Below are 18,806 nucleotides of genomic sequence, written 5' to 3' on the forward strand. Positions count from 1 at the left end.
GGAGGTAGCTCCCACTAAAACCGGATAGGAGGACGGTGTGAGGCCGTGCCGAGGGGCGGGGCGCAGTTTAATACACTCCGACAGTCCGAGCTGATCGTCTCAGGGAAATATGAACGCGTGCCCACAACCGATGTTGCAGTGGCGAACGGTAAATACGAAAGCGAGAAGGAATCTGCATCGGACAAAACCTTGACCTCAATGTACTGCGTATATAGGATCTCCTATCGTCCCAAATTTTTACGGCCTTTTTCCTCTCCGTAAGCCACCAAACTGCCATTAATTAACAGGCCTGGCGGTAGGTCAATGGCCTTAGCGTGGCAATGTCTATCACTTTTATCCGCACCGTCCACCCTGTGGGAGGAGTTGTGGTAGCGCTCGGCGGAGTAAGTTTTCCAGACCCTCTGTTTAAGCCGCAAGGCTCGGGTACTAACCAAGCATGACAAGGTACTCTTTCTCTATTTTGCCGTCAGGAGCGTGTACTATGCTTTTCTTCATCCTCTAGCTAAAGTGCCCGGTCCCAAGCTCTACACCTTCTCGGACTTGCCGTACTTGTATCACAGTCTGCGCGGCCAGTGGCCACGTAAACTAAAAGAACTGCACGATCAATACGGCCCCGTCGTGCGCTTCACGGCCGACAATGTATCCTTCGCAGCACCTGACGCATGGAAGACAATCTACGGCCACCGCACCGCCGGCCAGGAGACCTTCCAGAAGGACCCGCGTGTCTACCGCGCTAGCCTATCCGGGCATTCGCATATCATCAACTCCAATGACAACGACCATCGGCGTCAGAGGCGGCTGCTGGCGCACGCATTCTCGGACAAGGCGCTACGGGGCCAGGAGGATATCATGAAACACTACATTGATCTGTTTATCCTCAGGCTCAGTGAACGTGCCCGCGAGGGTGAAGCGGTCGATGTTGTGCGGTGGTACAACTTCACAACTTTCGACTTGATCGGCGACTTGGCCTTCGGCCAGCCGTTTGGCTGTCTCGAAAAGGGCGGCTACCATCCCTGGGTGGCGATGATCTTCGCAAACGTGAAGAGCGTTGTTTACAGCGAGGTTTTGCTGCGATACCCGGCACTCAAGCCGCTCGTGTCGCTTCTGATTCCACAGAAGCTGGTACGCAGCCGGAAGGAACACTGGGCGTTAAGCGAGCAAACGGTCAAACGCCGGCTCGAGAGCGGCAATGTGTCACGCGAAGACTTCATGTCGTACATCCTGCGCCACAATGACGAGAAGGGTATGACGTTTGGGGAGATTGTGGAAAACGCCAACGTCCTGATTGTTGCCGGAAGCGAAACCACAGCGACACAGCTCAGTGGGACGACGTTCCATCTGCTGACCAACCGCGATAAATATGATAAGCTGGTGAAGGAGATTCGCTCCTCGTTCAGCAGCGAGGATGAGATCACGCTACTGCGGGTAAACGACCTTGTGTACATGAACGCCGTGCTCGAAGAGGGTTTCCGCATGTGTAAGATGTCGCCCACCGCACCTTGTCCACCGGTCCCTCTCGGCCCTTGTTGCTGACCCTGCTATTCCAAAAAGACCCTCCAGTGCCTGCTATCCTACCAAGGCGCACGCCACCGAAAGGCGAGTTCATTGAGGGATATTGGATTCCCGGCAATGTGAGCAGATTCCCACCTCTCCATCAGCGCCAGATAGTACCCGCCCAGCAACTCACAACATGCGTACAGACATCCGTGGGAGTCCCCCAATGGGCGTCTTATCAGAGCGAGCGCAATTTTCGCGACGCCCAGAAGTTTGTGCCTGAGCGCTGGCTGGGCGATCCCAAGTATGCTCACGACGCCCGGGGTGTGCTGCAGCCCTTTTCAGTCGGCCCGCGAAACTGCATCGGAAGAAAGTATGTACTCGCCCCTTTCCCGCCCGCTCCGGTGTGCAAACTTCATATCACCGCGGCATCGCTGATGTTAGAATAATAGTCTTGCCTATGCTGAGATGCGACTGATTTTGGTGCGGCTGCTCTGGAACTTTGACCTAGAGATCATGCCGGAGAGCAGGAAGTGGAACAACCAGAAGATTTATGGGCTTTGGGAGAAGGGCGCGATTAATGTGAGACTTTCCCCGGTGTCAAGGCCATAAGGGGAAGGCAGAATTGGATGGCTCGGGTCGTCTGCGGTTTCCATGTCTTAAGTTGCCCCTGGAAGAAACGGCGAATGGTGGTCTTACATAATTGGGACCTGTTCCTGCATCCACTCTGGTGTGATTTTACACAGAACAGGACCTCAAACGCCTATCACGTGCGTCATCGGACTGGTTGTAAGATTTAGTTTTTACATGTTCGATTGTATCTATCTGTATGGTCTTCCTGTGCGCGCACGCCTTAACGCGGGCTGCTAAGTAGGAGGGTAGGTTTGGGTCGATTGGCCAAACTGCCTCGATTTTTACAAAAAAGGGGAGAAGAGCGATTAAAAATAAGACTATCGTGAAGGCACAGCAGATCCCAGACATTGCGCTGTGGCGTGACAAGCTGGTTCTTGACATACAGGTCGCCATCTGCTGTTGTACCCTTCCCACGCAGTTTGTACACAATAAGCCAGCCAATCAAATTACAACTTTCCTGGTCCACTTTCTACCAAACACAACTGCCCAACCCCAGGCCGCTGAGAGTCCGGCAACTTAACACCTGCTCTTCACTTCTTTATCGTCAAATTCAGCGTAGTCTAATTTCCGGCGAAAAAATGTCTGCGTTCCCGTCAAGATCTCTCTCATCCCACATGCGGCAGCCGTCGCTTTCGGCCAGCGCTGGGCAGTCTCCTGCCTTAGTTGCAAGGGTTAATGAGAAGAAGGCCGAGCTCCAGAATCTCAAAGAACTGCGCGATCTCAGCGCGGCAGTTGCTTCCCAAATGGAGGCTCTAGAGCAGAAGCTTGCTACGCTTTCTGACGGGACAGAAGGTGTGTTGGGCTTGGTTGCCCTCATCGCTGTCGTACCATCGCTTGCTGACCGTTCTGTTCAGCTATTGCCCTTGTCTTGAGCAACTGGCATAACGTGCTAAGGGCGATCAACATGGCATCAGGTACGCCCACCCCCTTTCCCCAGATGCGGAAGGTGAGCTAAATTGGCAACAGCGAAACTTCCCAAGCCCAGCGGAGAGGAGGGGGATGGGATACCTCTCCCCCAGACGCTCGTTCGGATCCCTACAGAGCACGCCCCTGCACTCCAAGCACATGCAGAAGGGGCAACGGAGGAAGAATCAGGATGATGCATAACTTGAAGGTGGCAGCCGCTTCATCACGATTCCAGGCCACGCCAGGCAATGGCGTTGGGCGATGCACCGCCCACAGAGTGTGGAAACAGCTTCAGACTCACACGTGGTTGCAATGGGAGATTTCCCATTGCCCCCAAGGCTTCGACCCCGGCGTCACGGTGGATCGCCATTAGCCGTCCTGCTGTGCCTCCCCCGGGATAGCGGGGTAAGGACATGAAAGCCATGCGCGTCAACCTCGCGTTCCTTAGTCAGCACCCAACTGCGTCTGTTTGTACAGTACAGCAACGCACTTCGTACGTGTATATCGCATTCACAGAAGTGACGGATCTCTTGGTCTTGGCGAGAGCACACAGCCTGTTAGCGTCCCTCAGAAAGTCCTGGAAGTGGGGTTCCTGACAAACCCGAAATCAGCCTGGAAGTCGGGAAGTTGCAGAAAGTGAGACATGCAGTGCGATGGGCGATTTACGCGGGTCGTGACGGAAGCTGCACCGGAGAGCTCCCCAGGCGATGGCTTCTCGGCATGTCGGCGGCGCGGGAAAGTAAACAATGCATGGATCCTGCCGCTCTTCAAAACTCTCTCTGCCGCGTCGGTTGCTTTCTACCTGCACGCCTATCTACCTTTGTGTTAAAGCATCCCAGATCCCATCCAATTGCTAGCAAGCATCATTGGTCTTTTTTGATCAGATATCCCCAGATCGCGATACCTGTCGGTCCCTGCTGAGGATCCGGGGATCAAACGCCCCTCATTCTCGGCGCGCCCCAATATCGCCGAAATTACATTTGGCCACACCCCTGCTCTCCCGCAGTCCTGGGGCCATCGTGACCTGCGACAATCCGGCCGGTCTTGGCTTAATTGGGATTTTAATATTAAAGCCATGGCGGCCAGTTCTCGACCTCGACAGGGCGCCCATTCTCGCAACGTCCTCGGCGAGCTTTCAGTTGGCAACATCCAGAACATCAAGCCGGCCATTGAGTCTCTGAACCAGGACCTGGACAACTTGCACATCCACAGCCCTGTCAGGAAAGAGAATATATCCGAGATTCTTGTCAGCAGCTGTCAAGGAATCAAGCATCGTCCAGCCCTCGAAGCCACCAGCCCCTGCCGAGCCGCATCCACAACACCCGACATCAGCCACCCTCTCCGTGGCACATCCAACACAAGCTCTGGTGCCGGCATAAACACCACCAAGCACAGCTCACAAGGCAAGACGCCCGGCGGACTCGGAATGTCTGGCGTAACGTGCGCTAACCACGCCCCAGCAGACTTTGAGAGCAACAACCCCCTTGCCCTGGCCAGCCAACAACTTCCGAGCACTCAGGCGCAGCTCTGGAAACACCAGGAAGGTCAGTTCGAGTGGCTGCTTTCAATTCCAGTAAACGCCTCCGCCAAGGAGCGCGGGTCTCTCGGCGACTCTCGTGACGACACAGAGCTGCCCAGGGACGAGAAGAGGCTGTATTTCGGGTGCAATCTCGTGCACCGCAGAACGCAGTCCGGCGCGTCACCTGGCAAGGCCGGCAGACCAGCTAACATCTATACGCTATTAGCCACGCGTGTTGAGGGTGCCCACAAGTTCAGAATGGACGGGGTAGCTGCCTCAGCAGACCAGCCTCACCACAGCGAGACAACTGTGGCCGAGCCGCAGACAGGAACCCCAGAGCTGCCCAAGTCCCCAGAAACAGCCCTGGTCGCCAAAGATGACGGCGCCTCGGAGCATCTCCTTGTCTCCCAACCGCCAAGGCCCTTGTCCCGGATTGAGGATTCTGTCGAAGAACTCGATAAGCTGGAAGAAGAGCTAGAAGCCCTGAACGAGGTCGCCCAGCTCGGCCAAGTGGCATCTCCCGAGCCAACCAAGGTTCCCGTGCAGGGAATTAACGAAGCAGAGACCAAGTCGACGCCCTTGAAGCGGGCATCTTCGGTCAGGACGGCCGCAAGCTCGGTCAAAGGCAAATCAGTGGCGCGCAGCTCATCTGTACGCAAGCCGACCTCGGTGGCATCTACCGACGAGGACGGCACGACCACACGAAAAGTCCCGAGACCGACAAGCCTTCTCCCGCCGAAACCGCCCGCCAAGTCTAGCAAGCCTCCCACGGTCGCGGCGTTCGAGCTGCCGGGCGAGGCCGTGGCTCGTCGCTTGAAGGAGCAACGTGAGGCCCGCCGGTCCCAGCATATCACGCCCGAGCAAGCTGCCGCCGTGGCTGCCGCGTACTCACCTTCCAAGCCGCACGTCAAGTCCACGAAGCCTCCGACCCGTCCCACGTTTGAGCTGCCTGGCGACGCCATCTCGCGGCGGAAGCGCGAGGAACGTGAGGCAAAGCTGCGGGCGCAAGAAGAGGAAGAGCGCAAGCGTCGCGAGTTCAAGGCCAGACCCATCCGCGCCAGCATCGTCCCCAGCTCGGCACCGCGCGAGACGCTGGCCAGCCTGGCCCGGCGGGACAGGGCCGCGGGTTCGGGCTCGTCCGAGTCAGCCACCCCCACGCCTACCGTTAAGAAGAGACACTCGACGGCTGTCCCGTCCTCGTCGTCCAAGGGGACTGCATCCTCGGCTTCTCAACAACAGCAGCAACAAACCCGGCAGCCAGCCCGCGGCCGTGAAACGCAGAAGCAGCCGCAACAACAGAACCAGCCCACCAGCAGCAGCCGTGCGACATCGACGTCGACGGGCAGCATCCACAGCGGCGGCAGCAAGCGGAGCACGGTCAGCGCTGAGGAGGCGCAGCAGCAGAAGATGAGGGGGAAAGAGATCTTTTCCAAGGACAACTCGTACGCGGCAGACCGGGAGCGGGAGCGCCGCGAAAGGGAGGAGGCGACGAGGCTTGCGCGACAGGAGGCGGCGGAGCGGTCTAGGCAGCTGAGCCGCGAGTGGAAGGAGAAGCAGGAGAAGATGAAGAAACTGAGGGATCCGAAGGAGAAGGTTGTTGCTTCGGCAGCGTGATGCTGCTGATTCTTTTGCCTAGATTCCCCCGGAGTCATTAGTCGGTCTGTGGGGAAATGGTTGGTAGAGTGGAGTGGAGCGGAGCGAAACGTGCTGCATTGCAGGACTGCGTTTTAGGAGTTTGTTTGTCTCCGTCTTTCGGGGAGGGGTTCGTATTTGGTTTGGTTTTTCACCGTTACCGTTGTTTTATGGAGGGGTTTTGGGGCGTGTGCTGTGCGTTTTAGGAGCGCAAAAGGGGATGATGTGTGTCTGTATCTGCCTTATTTTTTTATTGTGGGGGGTGGTTTGGCAGGAGTCTTCAGTGTATTGATACCCCTGCCTGGTTTGGAGTCCGAGAACACGGTTATTACTTGTTAGGTCTGCTGCTTTAGGAAGACACGCTGGGACTTGCAGAATTGAGATATCTTAGCTTACTTCGCTCTTGATGCTTGCCGTTGAGGGGAGGGGAGGCATGATTGGGGCTGGCGTGCCTTCAGTGCTATCGGTCGAAGTGCTGTTTTCATTATCAAGGTGTCTGCGTTTGATGAACCACAAGTGGCAAACGGCAGGCCTGTGTTTTGATTCTAAGTACTGGATTATATCTTATACCGATATGACCCAGGGCCGATGTAGTTTGGGGTTGTTCCCGTCTGTTACCCACAACGACAGGGTCACGTTTCCAACACCAGTCCGTCATTCTTTGCGGAAGCGAGCTGTACCCTTGGACTGCAGGGCTGGAAATGTTTTCTGGACTGTAATTCATCTGAAATCCGATCTCGATGGTTTCTTATCCCTGGCAACAGCCAGCTAATGAGAACAAGAGGGGTGAATAAGTTGGCGTCACCGTTGCCGCGAACATTGCTCTCTCTTTTTCCCCTTTTGTTTCTCTGATCATATCTGTAATTAGGTTTAGGGCTGCATAGGTGATAGAAAGGTTCATTATCTAGAACGTGTGCCTTAGGGCCTGAAATACAGTCTCCTTTATAGACAGCGTCTTACTCGCCACCACATCCTGCTCCTACCAATACCATTGGAGTCCTGTCCAATGCCCCGCCAATACTTGAATTTGTCAATGTCCAAGAACATCGCCACCATCAACGCAGCACAGAAGCTGTGATAGCCGGAGCCGCGCCAGGTGTCTTTAAAGGGCTTGGAGGCGGTTGTAGCGGCACCGCCTACAAGCTAAGACCCTACATTGCGTACACTCATAGATGTACATGGGGAGGTAATCGTGGCATTCCTCGCACCGGTGCCGGCCTCCACGGGACCTCCAATCCCGATGCCGGCACTGGTGGTTAGCTCTGAGGTTTTGTAGTTCCCTCTCAACGAGGTTGGCCCGCCGCTGGGCGCCCATGCGTGCAGCATTGCGGTCGACAATGGCGTTGGCGCGAGTAACGAGCCGCTCCTCATCCCATTGCTGGCACCCGCAAGTCTTCCATCGTTCTCCGCAGACATAGCAGAACTGGTATCCGCAGCGGCAGGCTGAGGATCGGGGCAAGTATCAGAGCGAGTTCCTCAGTCAGTAGGTAGTGATCCGGCCACTCACTTATGTGGTTGCAGCCGTGGTGGAGTTCGACGACGGATTGACACGAGCTGCACCGCTGCCAACCTTGCTCGGCCGCAAGGCGTAGCGTCTCCTGGAGAGCAGTATCTTGAGGGCAGTCGCTCCCTTGATGTGCGCGGGCTTTGCATATAGAGCATGTCTGGCCGAAACATCGCACGCAAGTTCCAACATTTAGTCGAATGGACTGCGGCGGGACGAATGTCGAACAGGCTGGCTGATGGCAATACGTCCTGTTTGGGGTTTCAAACTCGATCTTTTTGGCTCGGAACGTCCCCATGAACTTTGCGTCGTTGACGAGGTCACGGTAAATCTGCAGAGGAATCTCCCGGCCGCAACACCGAGGAGGAAACAGCGTCTCATCGGTAAGGGAGGCCTTGAATAAACTATCAAGACAGTCGCGGCAGTAATCATGCGAGCAGGGGCAGGCAGCGACATCGGTGGCATATTTCTTGTCGCAACACGCGACACAGACCTTTGACGGCTGCTGTCGCTCGCCGTTGGTAGCTGGCCACCGTCTGCTTGCTGCCCACGTCGACGACTCTGCTCGACTCGTCGTGGCCCCATCCTTGTCGGTCGAAAGAAATTGAAGGTTCTGGAACTTCTCAACCAAGTTGCCGTCGACAGACGACGGGACAACTGGCACGTGGACCTTGGCATCCCGATGGGCCCCTTGAGAGCTCAAAGCAAAGGCCATCTCCCTGTCGCGGGCGGACTGCTCCTCCTCTTGCAGCGAACGTTGGAGCAGCCTGGCATCTGAAACCACGGCACGAGCGATGCTCTCGCACATGGCATGGTCTGCGAGGCTCTGCAAGGCCGACGCGAGCTCGCTTTGATAGGCGTCAAGCGCAACTTCAGCATCATTGACCTCTCCCAGACGCCGCTTGCCCTTTCGATTCCCCGCAGCCGCGGCTTCCCGGAGGGCCCTGAGGTCCTCCAGCTGCATTTGGATGACGAGGTCTCGGGTCTGCGGGTCGAGGTCGTCAAGATACATGGTAGCAGGTTGTCGGCTCTCGCAGGTCAATGGGTTTGTGCAAGCACGGTCATGAACCGCAAGGGTGGCCGCGATTCTGGCCTTGACGAACGAAGGGAGAAGCAGAAGTCATCGGGCAGAAAGAGCACATTCGCTGCAATGAGGCCTACGGTCGGCATACTCTCTTCTCCGCCAAGCAGAGCAGACCAACCAGACATCTATCTCGGACAAACTGGCACGATACAAACGAAACTGTTGCCGTCGGCAACCTATTGGACTGTCGAAGCAGGAAACGAGGCGCCTAGCCAATCCGGGCAGGCGGGTCGTTCTGCAAGGTTCAAATTGGCGTGACGGCGTAGAAGACAAAAAATGATATAAATAGATAAAATAAATGTGGGAAAAAGTGAGAGAAAATAAAGGGGAGAAGGAGGGTCTATGTTTGTGAGAGAGAGAGAGAGAGAGAGAGAGGAGAGAAGGGCAAAACAAGAAAAGAAACAAGAAAATAGATAATTAAGGAGAGTAGGAATTGAAAGAAACATAGAAGGGGAAAAGACAAGTACTGTAGCACAGTGATGGACCTCCGTACTACTACTTAGAACACTTCGCCCCACTAACAATTGCGATTTAGCCTCGTGTGCGCCGCCAGAAAGCTTGTGGATCGCTGCTGTGTCACCGGCCGGGGCCCCTCGAAGATCCCGAACCACTGTCGCCTATGGCACGGGTTACAGGGCAGCAAAACAATTAAATGTGCGGTGCCTGCCCGCGTTCCCCTCTCGTCATCCTCGCGGCACTTCGCAATCCTTCCCGTCAAGACACCGACAACAAAGTCCGAGCCTGCGGAAACCGTTAGCCAACCGCCGGCTCACCGTCTTCGTAACATTTTTCATATCATGGCGGCATGCGGCAGATAATAGCCGAGCAGGCATTCAACAGCGCCAAGCTCCCCTCCGCACTGCAGCGGACCCTGGACCGAGACCCGCCATGCTCTTACCGTCGAGCTTAAAGCGGAGGCCGCAGCGCTGGATGGTGCCGTGGCTCTCTGCACTCGCCGCGGTGCTGCTGCTCTGGCTCTACGCCTACGTGTACGGATACGGGAACGTCCAAAGGTTGTCTGCGTCGCTGTTTCCCCTGGGCAAAGGCAACGGCAACGGAGGCGACACGCATCCGGGAGCGGGAGCGGGATCGGGATCGGATCCAACAGACCCGGAGCTTGCGCCAACCAGAACCACCATGGCGAAACCAACGGCGACCGGCCCATCGGCCTCGGCCCCCGCTGCCACTCTTCGTCAGGGCACCTACGTTGGCGTAACACTGCTCCCGTCGGCCCGCTATCCCAAGGCGATTGAAGCCTTCCGCGGCGTGCCCTATGGCCAAGATACGGGCGGCGAGAACCGCTTCCGTCCGCCGAAGCCGGTGCCGGAGTCCACAAGGACTTTTGACGCCGTGCGGTTTGGCCAGGTGTGCCCGACTGACGGCGTGGTGCGCGAGGACATGGGCGAGAATTGTCTGAACGCAAACATCTACCGACCGGCTGGGCTGGTCGACAAGGACGGCTATGCAAAGGAAGGGAGCGAGAAGCGGAAGGCGCAGCTGCCCGTCGTGGTCTATGTCCACGGCGGCGGGTTCAATACGGGCCGCGGGAACGAGCGCAACATGGCAAGCTTCGTCGCCTGGGCTGAGGCGCCCATAGTGGCCGTCAGCTTCAACTATCGGGTTGGCGCGCTGGGATTCCTGCCGTCCGATGTGACTGCCCGGGAAGGCTTGTTGAATCTGGGCTTACGGGACCAACAGCACCTGCTGGAATGGGTGCAGGACAATATTGAGTCCTTCGGCGGCGACTCGGGGAACGTAACCATCATGGGACTCAGCGCAGGCGCACACTCTGTATGTTTATGCTAGCCACTTCTCGTTCTTCCGCCCTGCTAACAGCTGTATAGATCGGCCACCACCTTATGTTCTACGGCCGCTCTTCCTCCCCGGCCCCTTTCCATAAAGCCATCCTCGAATCGGGCGCTGCTACTGCCCGCGCGGTCTTCTACCCAACCCACCCCCGCCACTTAATCCAGTTCCGCGAGTTCCTTACCGCTGCAGGAGCCGGCGGCGTCCCCGAATCCGAAATCTTCACCCATCTACGCACCCTTCCCGTCCAGAAAATTGTGTCGGCTGCCAAGGTCGTCTGGGACAAGTACGTCGACAACGTAACCTGGCCCTTCCAGCCCGTCATCGATGGGCCCAACCCGCTCGCCAACTCCAGCCTCACCAACCCCAACGCCACTCCGATCATCCCCACCCTCCCAATCACCTCCTGGCTCAACGGCTCCCACCTCCGCATCCCCATCCTCACGGGATTCAACACCAACGAAGGCACAATCTTCATCCCCCCCAAAGCCGACACCAACTCGGACTTCCGCGCCTTCTTCAAATACCTCATCCCCACCATGACCGACGCCGACCTCGACAAACTCGAGTCCCTCTACCCAGACCCCGCCACATCCTCGGCGTCGGATCCCAACAACCCTTACCGAGGCGTCCCCTTCGGCAAGGGCCGCCAGTGGGCACGCCTCGACGCCGCCTACGCCCACTACGCGTACATCTGCCCCGTCCTGCAGACGGCCCACTTCATGAGCAACGCCGCCTCCGCCGCCGGGCCCGTCGCAAGCCGGAGCACCGGCAGCGGCAGCACCAAAGTGTACGTCTACCGCTACGCGGCCACCTCGGCGTGGCACGCGGCCAACCACGTCGACGAGGCCCCCGTCGTGGCGCACGACATGACGGTGCTGCGGGGCAAGCCCGGACTGCGGAAGGTGGCGGACCGGATGCATGGTCTGATGGCGCGGTTCGTGGCGAGCAGGGACGGGGATCCGAATCCTCCCCCCCGGTCCGGTTTTGGTGCCGGTGCCGGTGCGGACGAGGACGGGGAGGCGGTGGAATGGCCTGCTTTTGTGTCACCTTTCGGTCATGAGCATGAGCATGGCGATGATGATCATACCGGCAAGATCATGGTCTTTGGCGAGGGCAACGATGAGCGCGAGACGGGCAAGTTTGTCAAGCATCCCGGCGTGCCGGCCAAGGTGGAGCGGCTGAGTGAGTTTGAGAAGGAGGTGTGTCGGTTCTGGTGGGAGAGGGTTTGGTTGAGCGAGGGGCTGGGCAGGAGGAGGGAGGATGGTGGGAAGGCGAAGTTGTAAAACGGAAGTGAGAATACTGGTTGGAAGGAGGGTTGGGCCTAGACGGCTTGTATCTATGTGTATGATAAGCGGTGCTAATCTTGCAGCGGTAACGGCGTTTTGGCTCTATCTTAGGTTAAATTTGGGGAACGGCTGGTACAAGAGATGGAAATGTTGACGAGAATATCCTTTTCGCTTTTGTTTGCTTAGATGTATTCGAGGTCGTCTTGGGCTGTAAAAGCGGGCATCCCAAACTGGACATAGCTCATACAGAAACCTTATCTTATAATTCCAACAACAGCCTCCACGATCTGCCGTATATCTCAACGGAGAGAAGTTCTGTTTTCCCCCATTCCGAGGGAAGCCCTAGCTTTATATCTTTTGTCTGTGATGTATCCCAGGTTGGTCAAGACGATGGAACTCGGTGCCTTGTGTTCCTCAGGTAACTTCCACCGCAGGCCAGACCCCTTCCCCCCGCCGCCCTCCTAAAAGGCAATACGTCTTGCTACGAACCCGACCGTTTAGAATGCTCACCATCGCAGCCGTCTAATACTTCCTATAACCCATCCCATACATCATCTCATACATCATCGCTACAACAAGACGGTTTCGAGAACAATACTATACACATTAGTCATTAACTTCGTATTCCCTCTATGGCTTCAACACGCTCCCCAACACCCCGCCCAAAACGCCCCTTACCCTCGCCCTGTTCTCCAGCACGCAGGTAAACACCACGGCCGTGCTGAACGCAAACGCCAGCGTCTCCCGCCACTGCTTATCCAGCCCATACCGTCTCGGAAAGAGCGTCGCCAGCGCACGCGGCGCCACAAACAGCGCCATGTCCTTCCTCCGGCGGGGCTTCTCAATCATGATGCTCCACCCACACAACAGACAGCCAGTCCCGATACAAATGCCGCCGTCAATGCGCTGCCTGGCCGGCGCGTCTTTACCCACCACGTGGGGACCCACCCTCGTTCGGGCAAGACACACCCCGTAGTAAAACAAGGTAATGAAGGCGCCCAAGAACGCCGAACTCCTCGCCGCGGACACCAGCGCACGGCGGAAGCCGGCCAAGTTCGGGTTCCTCACGGCGAGGAGCAGGCTGAGCGGCAAGTAGGTGGCCATGGCCCAGCGGAAGGACCTCGCGAACCGCGAGAGGGCGTGGTACTCGCACGAGGAGCCGCAGCCCATGTGGACCATCTCGCACGGGAACGGGACCGACCGCGCTGGGTCGCCCCACTCCCTGGGCCAGCCGTAGTCGGTGCACATGGATCCGAGGAGGTCAGCACACCGTGTGTCCTCGCCGTAGCGCAGCGTCCTGGTACGAGCCCGCTGGAGAGCTTCGATCAACCGGCCGTCGACGGCGGCGGCCGAGCCGATCCACTTGTTGTAAGCCCGCGGCAGGCGTGAGGGGAGGTAGATCCAGGTCCACATGATCAGACCGCTAGAGACGGCGAAGATGGCGGGGTCGGTGAGCTGAGAGATGGCAAATTCGAGGGCGGTCCATCTTCTGGAAGCGGCCTGCCGGCGGAGCTTGCGGCGATGCCAGAGCTCGCCGCCGATCACGTCCAGAGCGCGGGTTACCGCGAAGAGGGTCAAGTCGAGGGTCCGCCCGGCATAGTGGACGGTCTCGGGCGCCCCGCCTGCGGGCGAGGGGACCGTGTCAGTGAAGCTCGGCGTCTTCTTGGACTGGAGGAGGCGGAGGCTCAGCCAGGCAGCAATGAACGAGGCGAACCACCGAGAAAGCCTGGGAACGGGGTCGTCAGCATAATGGTCTCGATGTGTGTGTAAGCGCGAGAAAGGGGGGCTAACGCACCTCTGCCGGGCGATCCCGGAGAGATTGTTGGCGAGCCGGTTGAAGACGGCTCTGAAGGGGAGCTGAAATCAGGTTTGGCCGAAGTTTTAGTGTCATGCGGGTTGGCGAAACGGTGTTGACAGGGTCTCTCACCTCGAGCAGCGTGCTGCCGCCGACAATGACGGCACAGAATGTGGGAAAGCGCTGCCAGTCAAGGCCGCCACGGAGAATGCGTTGCAGCGCCGCCAGGAACGGCTCGCCATTCTTGTGCTGCTGTTGTGCGCCGGCCGTTGTTGTCGCTCCGTCTCGCTCTCTGTGCCTACGGCGCGTGAGGTGTTGGAGCAGCAGCGTTAGCAGCCTCGGTGCTACACTGGATGCATAGCCAAGGAGATAGGCGCGGACGAGCGGCCGGAGGATGGGGGGAATCCCTTCGTCCCATCTTGGGCGTCCCCGAGGGCTCTGGGCTGGGCGAGCATGGCGCGATGACGACGACATGGACGAGACAGCAATTGCTGGCGTTGACGAGGCTAACTGCGTCGTCGGGCGGGTCATTGCGCCGTGTGAGACGCTGCAATGTCGATGGGAACCTCTTGTTCCAAATCCGAGATCAGCATTGCCAGGGCCTGCAAAGCACCCGGCAGCAGCGAGGATTGGTAATAGAGTTCCGGCTGCCAGCACAAACACGGAATGTGCGCAACAATTTCATCAACAAACGCGTACAAGTGACGCAGGCAGAAGAGGCTGCTAACCTCGGGCCAGTCCCGCACTCGAACGAGACCGAGACCTAGCTTCCTCGCTCTGTTCTGGAACTCTTTTGCACAAAACTCACGGACCAGGTGGATCAGAAGCTAGGGGTTTGAGGCGTGGGACGTGGGGTTTGGGGCTTGGACCTTTGGGCCAGCGACCTGAGCCGGCCGAGCCGCGTCCCAGCGCCGGGATGCAAAAGTAGCGAACCAGGTTTTTGGAAACAAACCTCGAGAACGCCTGGCACCTCTGAGACTCGAGATCTGCACGTCGCCGAATCTGTGGGGTAATGGCCATTGCGGTGGATTCAAGCAGCAACTGTGGTTCGGTACATAGACGACATCCCTGTCAGCAGATCTGGCTGACTTGCAGCGTGATTTCGGCCCTGTGACTGCTTTGGGAGCCTTGTAAATGGCAGGATGAGTGCCCAGCTTTTCAACAAAAATGCTTACTATGTGAGCATGAACTGTGCAGTATGTCCGTATGTGTTAGTATCCGCCTGGTTCGCTGATGCAGCGCGTCCACTGGGTCAAGTCAAAGTGCTGCGCATCACCGAGTCCGTCGATTGTAGAAAGTTAACGGCCTCGGAGCTACCTGTATAAGACTAGTGGGTAGGGCGCGCGTCGGGTAGCTACAGACGAATGGACGTGCTTTATATCTGTTTCTATGTGTATTGCAGCTAATGGCCTAGAGAGCCTGGAAGGTAGCAGTGACCCGTCGCCATGGCCCTGCTAATTTCACCAAAGCACCCCGTTTCGTTCTACTAAGTCCAGGCCTTTGCCGCGACCGCGACAATGCCCAAGACAGCGAGACGTCTCCGAAGAGTTTTCTCATAGATAGAAAGCGGCCCCAAGCCCTGGCATTGCGCGCACAATAGCATCACCAATCAGGCTCCCATCCGCTTACAAAAACGCTTCATGTATATGTACATGTGCTGATTGTGCCTCTCCGCACCAATGTTCGTGCAGCTATTACCACTTCTGTCAGCGAGGACAGCCTCTCGGTAACTTGGCTCTGCGGGGCTCAAGTGCCAGAGGAAGCATGTGATGTTTCGATAGACCGATTTTGCACGATAGCACGATCACCGCATGCGTACTAGCATGACATCGGCCTGATGGCTAGTCCCGCATCATGCATAACCACGTTAGAGTCGGGTCCGGCTCCGTCGCCGTCGCACGCTCAACGACTTCCCACTAGTTGCTTCCTTCCTGTCCCACGACAAGGTATGCCAATGGCAATTCCAGTCTGGCGTGTGGAAGCGGGGAGGTCTCGAGATCGTGGGTTTCGGTGTACTTGCACATACTTGATACTCTGTACTGTATTGTACATACTAGTAAAGGGGCTGCAATACTACACCTAAAGCACAGCACCTCCCTATTCCGGACCAACCGAGCGAACAACTCGAGATCGCGGCCGGCCTTTGGATTTTGGATTACTTCAGGCTACGGCGGGACTTGGGAGGCGCTTCCCCACAGTTGGTTAACAGCGGGTGACGAATGTGGTTTTTCTGCGCAAGAGCCCGGAGTGAGTTTCACCGTCCAATTTTTCTCCAGCGGGTCGTCGCCGGGACCACCCCACCTGCACCTGTCGCCTGGCGGCCCTATAATCAACCAGGTGCCTCCCCCGCACAAAGCTAGCCCCAAGCGTCCTCCCCCCTTGCGAAACTGGAGAAACGCTGCTCCCCAGTCGTCCCTATTAATGAACCCACCGGCAAACGGTTTTCCATTTGCATGTGCCACTACAACTCCCCACTTACCGCTTTCATGATCCTCAACACCACCACAAAAATCCCGTCAGATCGTGCCGGTCGGGTATTTAGACCGCATCCGAGACGGCAAGATACTACTGGACTGTGCGCCGACGAGCGTTAATAACCTTGGCCAGCCATCCTTCGCGCCTGCGCTCCTCAGCAGTCACGCTACCAGCCTGGCCAAGGTGCATCTGCCGCTGACACCTCTACCTAACTCGATACGCAGGGCCAGATTCTCGCTTATAGTGCGCGTTTTTGCATGGCAACTCTTTTCGTCGCCCGAGGTTCCTCAACAGCCGTGCTTCGTTCCCGCTGCAAACCCTCTGCGACACCCTCACACTGGATATGCTCCTCGCTCAGAGCGCAGAGCACATGGATCCGAGGCGTCCGCTAGGCAGGTATCGGGAACTTGGGTATGGGGGAAGCGGGCATGGGAATGGAGGTTTGCCGTTCGGCTGTAAGTCTGCCCCGTCTCTGTGCTCCGGTCGCCAGAGCCTTCTTGGTCTGACGTTTGACAGACGGCGTGTATCCACCCGAGCATGAAGCCCAAGACACGCTCGTCCCGCCGCCCACAAGCGGGCCGGAACTCCTCAACAATGACGAGCAAACATGGATGTCGAATTTCTGGAACAGTATCGAGTCCATCGATGACTCTGCGATGCCCGGAGAAAGCCTTTTGGGGGGAATCTACACTGACAACTGGTGTTTCCCCCAAGTCGTTGGCCATAACGTCTCGTACGGGACTGCGGCGAATACGTTGGCTGAGACGACATACCCAAGTCTAGCCGGCATCCCACTCCACCCGTGGGGAATAAGGTCGCCGGATAACGTGACGCTGACCGCCGGCAGCAACGCTGGCCAGTCAAACGCCGGGACAGGAACGACCTCACTTCAGAATGGAGAGCACTGGGGGCTGGATCACAAATCATCCATGGCTGCCACGCGGCAGCCTCAGCACGGTCTCGGCGAGCCGAACCCCTCGCCCGAGGTCATCGCCGCTGCGACGGCCCTGTCTAGCCGTCACGCCCACATGTCGGACCTAATATTTAGCTCAACACACGATATGCCGCCGCACGCCGGTCACTCGGCAGGGTCTTCCCAGCATCAGGGATTCGGGGGTCCTAGCAGCAACGCAGATCAGCTGCCTCCCAACAGCGACCGCTCCAGCTCATTCAGCCGTGCCATGTTCAGTGACCCATTTCAGACCCAATCATATCCGGCTCGGCCACGTCCACCAGTCGACGAGGTGCGGTTTGGCTCGGACCCGAGCTTCAACAGGGTAAACTTTGTGCCGCGGTCGGCCAAGGAAACCACCGAAGCAATATCAGCAGAGCAGCTAGCGACATTAGGATGTCTACAAAGAAACGTCAGCGCCGCACCAACGCGAGCGCCCAGTCCTGTCGCGTTTGCGCCTCCGTCGCCCTCTCGACTCGTATCCATGTCGTCGATAGAGTCCCCAGTCAGGCTTAAAACGCTCACCCACCCTCTCACGCCCGACGAGCCCGAGTACGGCGAATCCGATCAGCCGCGGAAACGGCGGCGGAGCACCAAGACGACCGTGGCAAGCCCACAGCCCTCATCAGCATCCCTTCCCGCCGCCCAACAACCCAACTCGCCGGTCCAAGGCCAAAGACGATCAACATCGACGGCAGCAGCATCAGCAAAAAGACCATCCACAACAACACCAGCGCCAAGGAAGCGAAAGCAGCCAGGAGCTGCACCTCTGACTCCCGAAACAGAAGCCGCGGCCGCGGTAGCCGACAGCAGGCGACGGAAGTCGTCAGCCACAGCCAGCGGCGGCAAAGCGGCGGTGTCGTCGTCGTCGTCGTCCGCGGCGAAACAGCCCAGGGCGAATCTCACAGATGAGCAGAAGCGCGAAAACCATATCAGAAGTGAGCAGAAACGGAGAGACCTCATTAAGGACCATTTCAATGACCTCGGCGCGATCGTGCCGGCGCTGAAATCGGGCGGATACAGCAAGGCGGCCATGCTGAATCTGAGTGCCGACTGGCTTGTCGAGGTGATGCAGGCGAATGAGAGGCTGATGGAGAGGGTGAGGGCGAAGGGCGGGACTGTGCGGTTGGCTGATTAAACCCATCGTCCGGCCTCGCTAGGTCGATTTTTGGGGGCGACTTGGGTTTTGAGGCGTATTATTCCGGATATTTGTCATCGCCATCATCAGACTGCGACTGGCTCTGTTGCGGAAATTGGGATGACGACGGGGATATTGAGCATAAGTGGCGTTAGTAGGATGGGAGGGCAAAAAGCGATGCTACATAGCTAAGGGGGGGAGGGGTCCTTCTGTCTCCTTTTCTTTTCTTTTTTTTTTTCCGATCCAATCTTGTCTCTATTTATTTTCTACGCACGCTTTTCTTTCTCATCCCCTCTCCACAGGTTGCCCTCTCTCAGCAAATCATATTTAGGTGGATAGGATAGCGGCGTGTATAGATGAATGATACCCTGTGTATACGTGTGTGGATGGGTAGGTGTACGTTACAGAATACTTCAAGTCATCGACGGATTTGAACGGACGGGCACATGGGTCAAACATGAATCCGGTTGCAGATAAAAAAAAGCATTTTTCTGGCCAATCATTTTATTCTCCAATTGCCCCTCATAAAAAAAAAAAAAAAAAAAAAAATGGCGAGTTTCGCGGAGAAGGGCGGTATCC

At 57.3% G+C, this 18,806-nt stretch overlaps 7 protein-coding genes across 7 annotated transcripts; 5 read left to right on the top strand and 2 right to left on the bottom strand.

Annotated features, from left to right (window-relative positions):
- Nucleotides 1-320: 320 nt before the first annotated feature.
- On the top strand, nucleotides 321-2,106 carry MFIFM68171_03536 (uncharacterized protein; the record flags this gene model as incomplete). Its single annotated transcript, XM_071058957.1, has 5 exons — nucleotides 321-383; nucleotides 445-1,477; nucleotides 1,552-1,631; nucleotides 1,701-1,867; nucleotides 1,947-2,106. 5 exons carry the CDS (start codon nucleotides 321-323, stop codon nucleotides 2,104-2,106), a joined length of 1,503 nt encoding a protein of 500 aa, XP_070915058.1.
- Nucleotides 2,107-2,705: 599 nt separating this feature from the next.
- On the top strand, nucleotides 2,706-3,227 carry DAD2 (DASH complex subunit dad2; the record flags this gene model as incomplete). The annotated part of the gene is made up of 3 exons (XM_071058958.1): nucleotides 2,706-2,919; nucleotides 2,982-3,041; nucleotides 3,094-3,227. 3 exons carry the CDS (start codon nucleotides 2,706-2,708, stop codon nucleotides 3,225-3,227), a joined length of 408 nt encoding a protein of 135 aa, XP_070915059.1.
- An 881-nt stretch (nucleotides 3,228-4,108) lies between these two features.
- Nucleotides 4,109-6,166, top strand: MFIFM68171_03538 (uncharacterized protein; the record flags this gene model as incomplete). Its single annotated transcript, XM_071058959.1, has 1 exon — nucleotides 4,109-6,166. The coding sequence occupies one exon, from the start codon at nucleotides 4,109-4,111 to the stop codon at nucleotides 6,164-6,166; it is 2,058 nt and encodes a 685-aa protein (XP_070915060.1).
- A 1,120-nt stretch (nucleotides 6,167-7,286) lies between these two features.
- Nucleotides 7,287-8,700, bottom strand: MFIFM68171_03539 (uncharacterized protein; the record flags this gene model as incomplete). Its single annotated transcript, XM_071058960.1, has 2 exons — nucleotides 7,287-7,627; nucleotides 7,692-8,700. 2 exons carry the CDS (start codon nucleotides 8,698-8,700, stop codon nucleotides 7,287-7,289), a joined length of 1,350 nt encoding a protein of 449 aa, XP_070915061.1.
- Nucleotides 8,701-9,660: 960 nt separating this feature from the next.
- Nucleotides 9,661-11,864, top strand: MFIFM68171_03540 (uncharacterized protein; the record flags this gene model as incomplete). Its single annotated transcript, XM_071058961.1, has 2 exons — nucleotides 9,661-10,563; nucleotides 10,617-11,864. 2 exons carry the CDS (start codon nucleotides 9,661-9,663, stop codon nucleotides 11,862-11,864), a joined length of 2,151 nt encoding a protein of 716 aa, XP_070915062.1.
- Nucleotides 11,865-12,497: 633 nt separating this feature from the next.
- Nucleotides 12,498-14,193, bottom strand: MFIFM68171_03541 (uncharacterized protein; the record flags this gene model as incomplete). Its single annotated transcript, XM_071058962.1, has 3 exons — nucleotides 12,498-13,593; nucleotides 13,663-13,724; nucleotides 13,795-14,193. The coding sequence occupies 3 exons, from the start codon at nucleotides 14,191-14,193 to the stop codon at nucleotides 12,498-12,500; spliced, it is 1,557 nt and encodes a 518-aa protein (XP_070915063.1).
- A 2,314-nt stretch (nucleotides 14,194-16,507) lies between these two features.
- Nucleotides 16,508-18,227, top strand: MFIFM68171_03542 (uncharacterized protein; the record flags this gene model as incomplete). The annotated part of the gene is made up of 2 exons (XM_071058963.1): nucleotides 16,508-16,592; nucleotides 16,654-18,227. The coding sequence occupies 2 exons, from the start codon at nucleotides 16,508-16,510 to the stop codon at nucleotides 18,225-18,227; spliced, it is 1,659 nt and encodes a 552-aa protein (XP_070915064.1).
- Nucleotides 18,228-18,806: the final 579 nt, after the last annotated feature.

Source organism: Madurella fahalii (assembly GCF_045866475.1).
Source record: "Madurella fahalii IFM 68171 DNA, scaffold_2, whole genome shotgun sequence".
Lineage (NCBI taxonomy): Eukaryota > Fungi > Ascomycota > Sordariomycetes > Sordariales > Madurella > Madurella fahalii.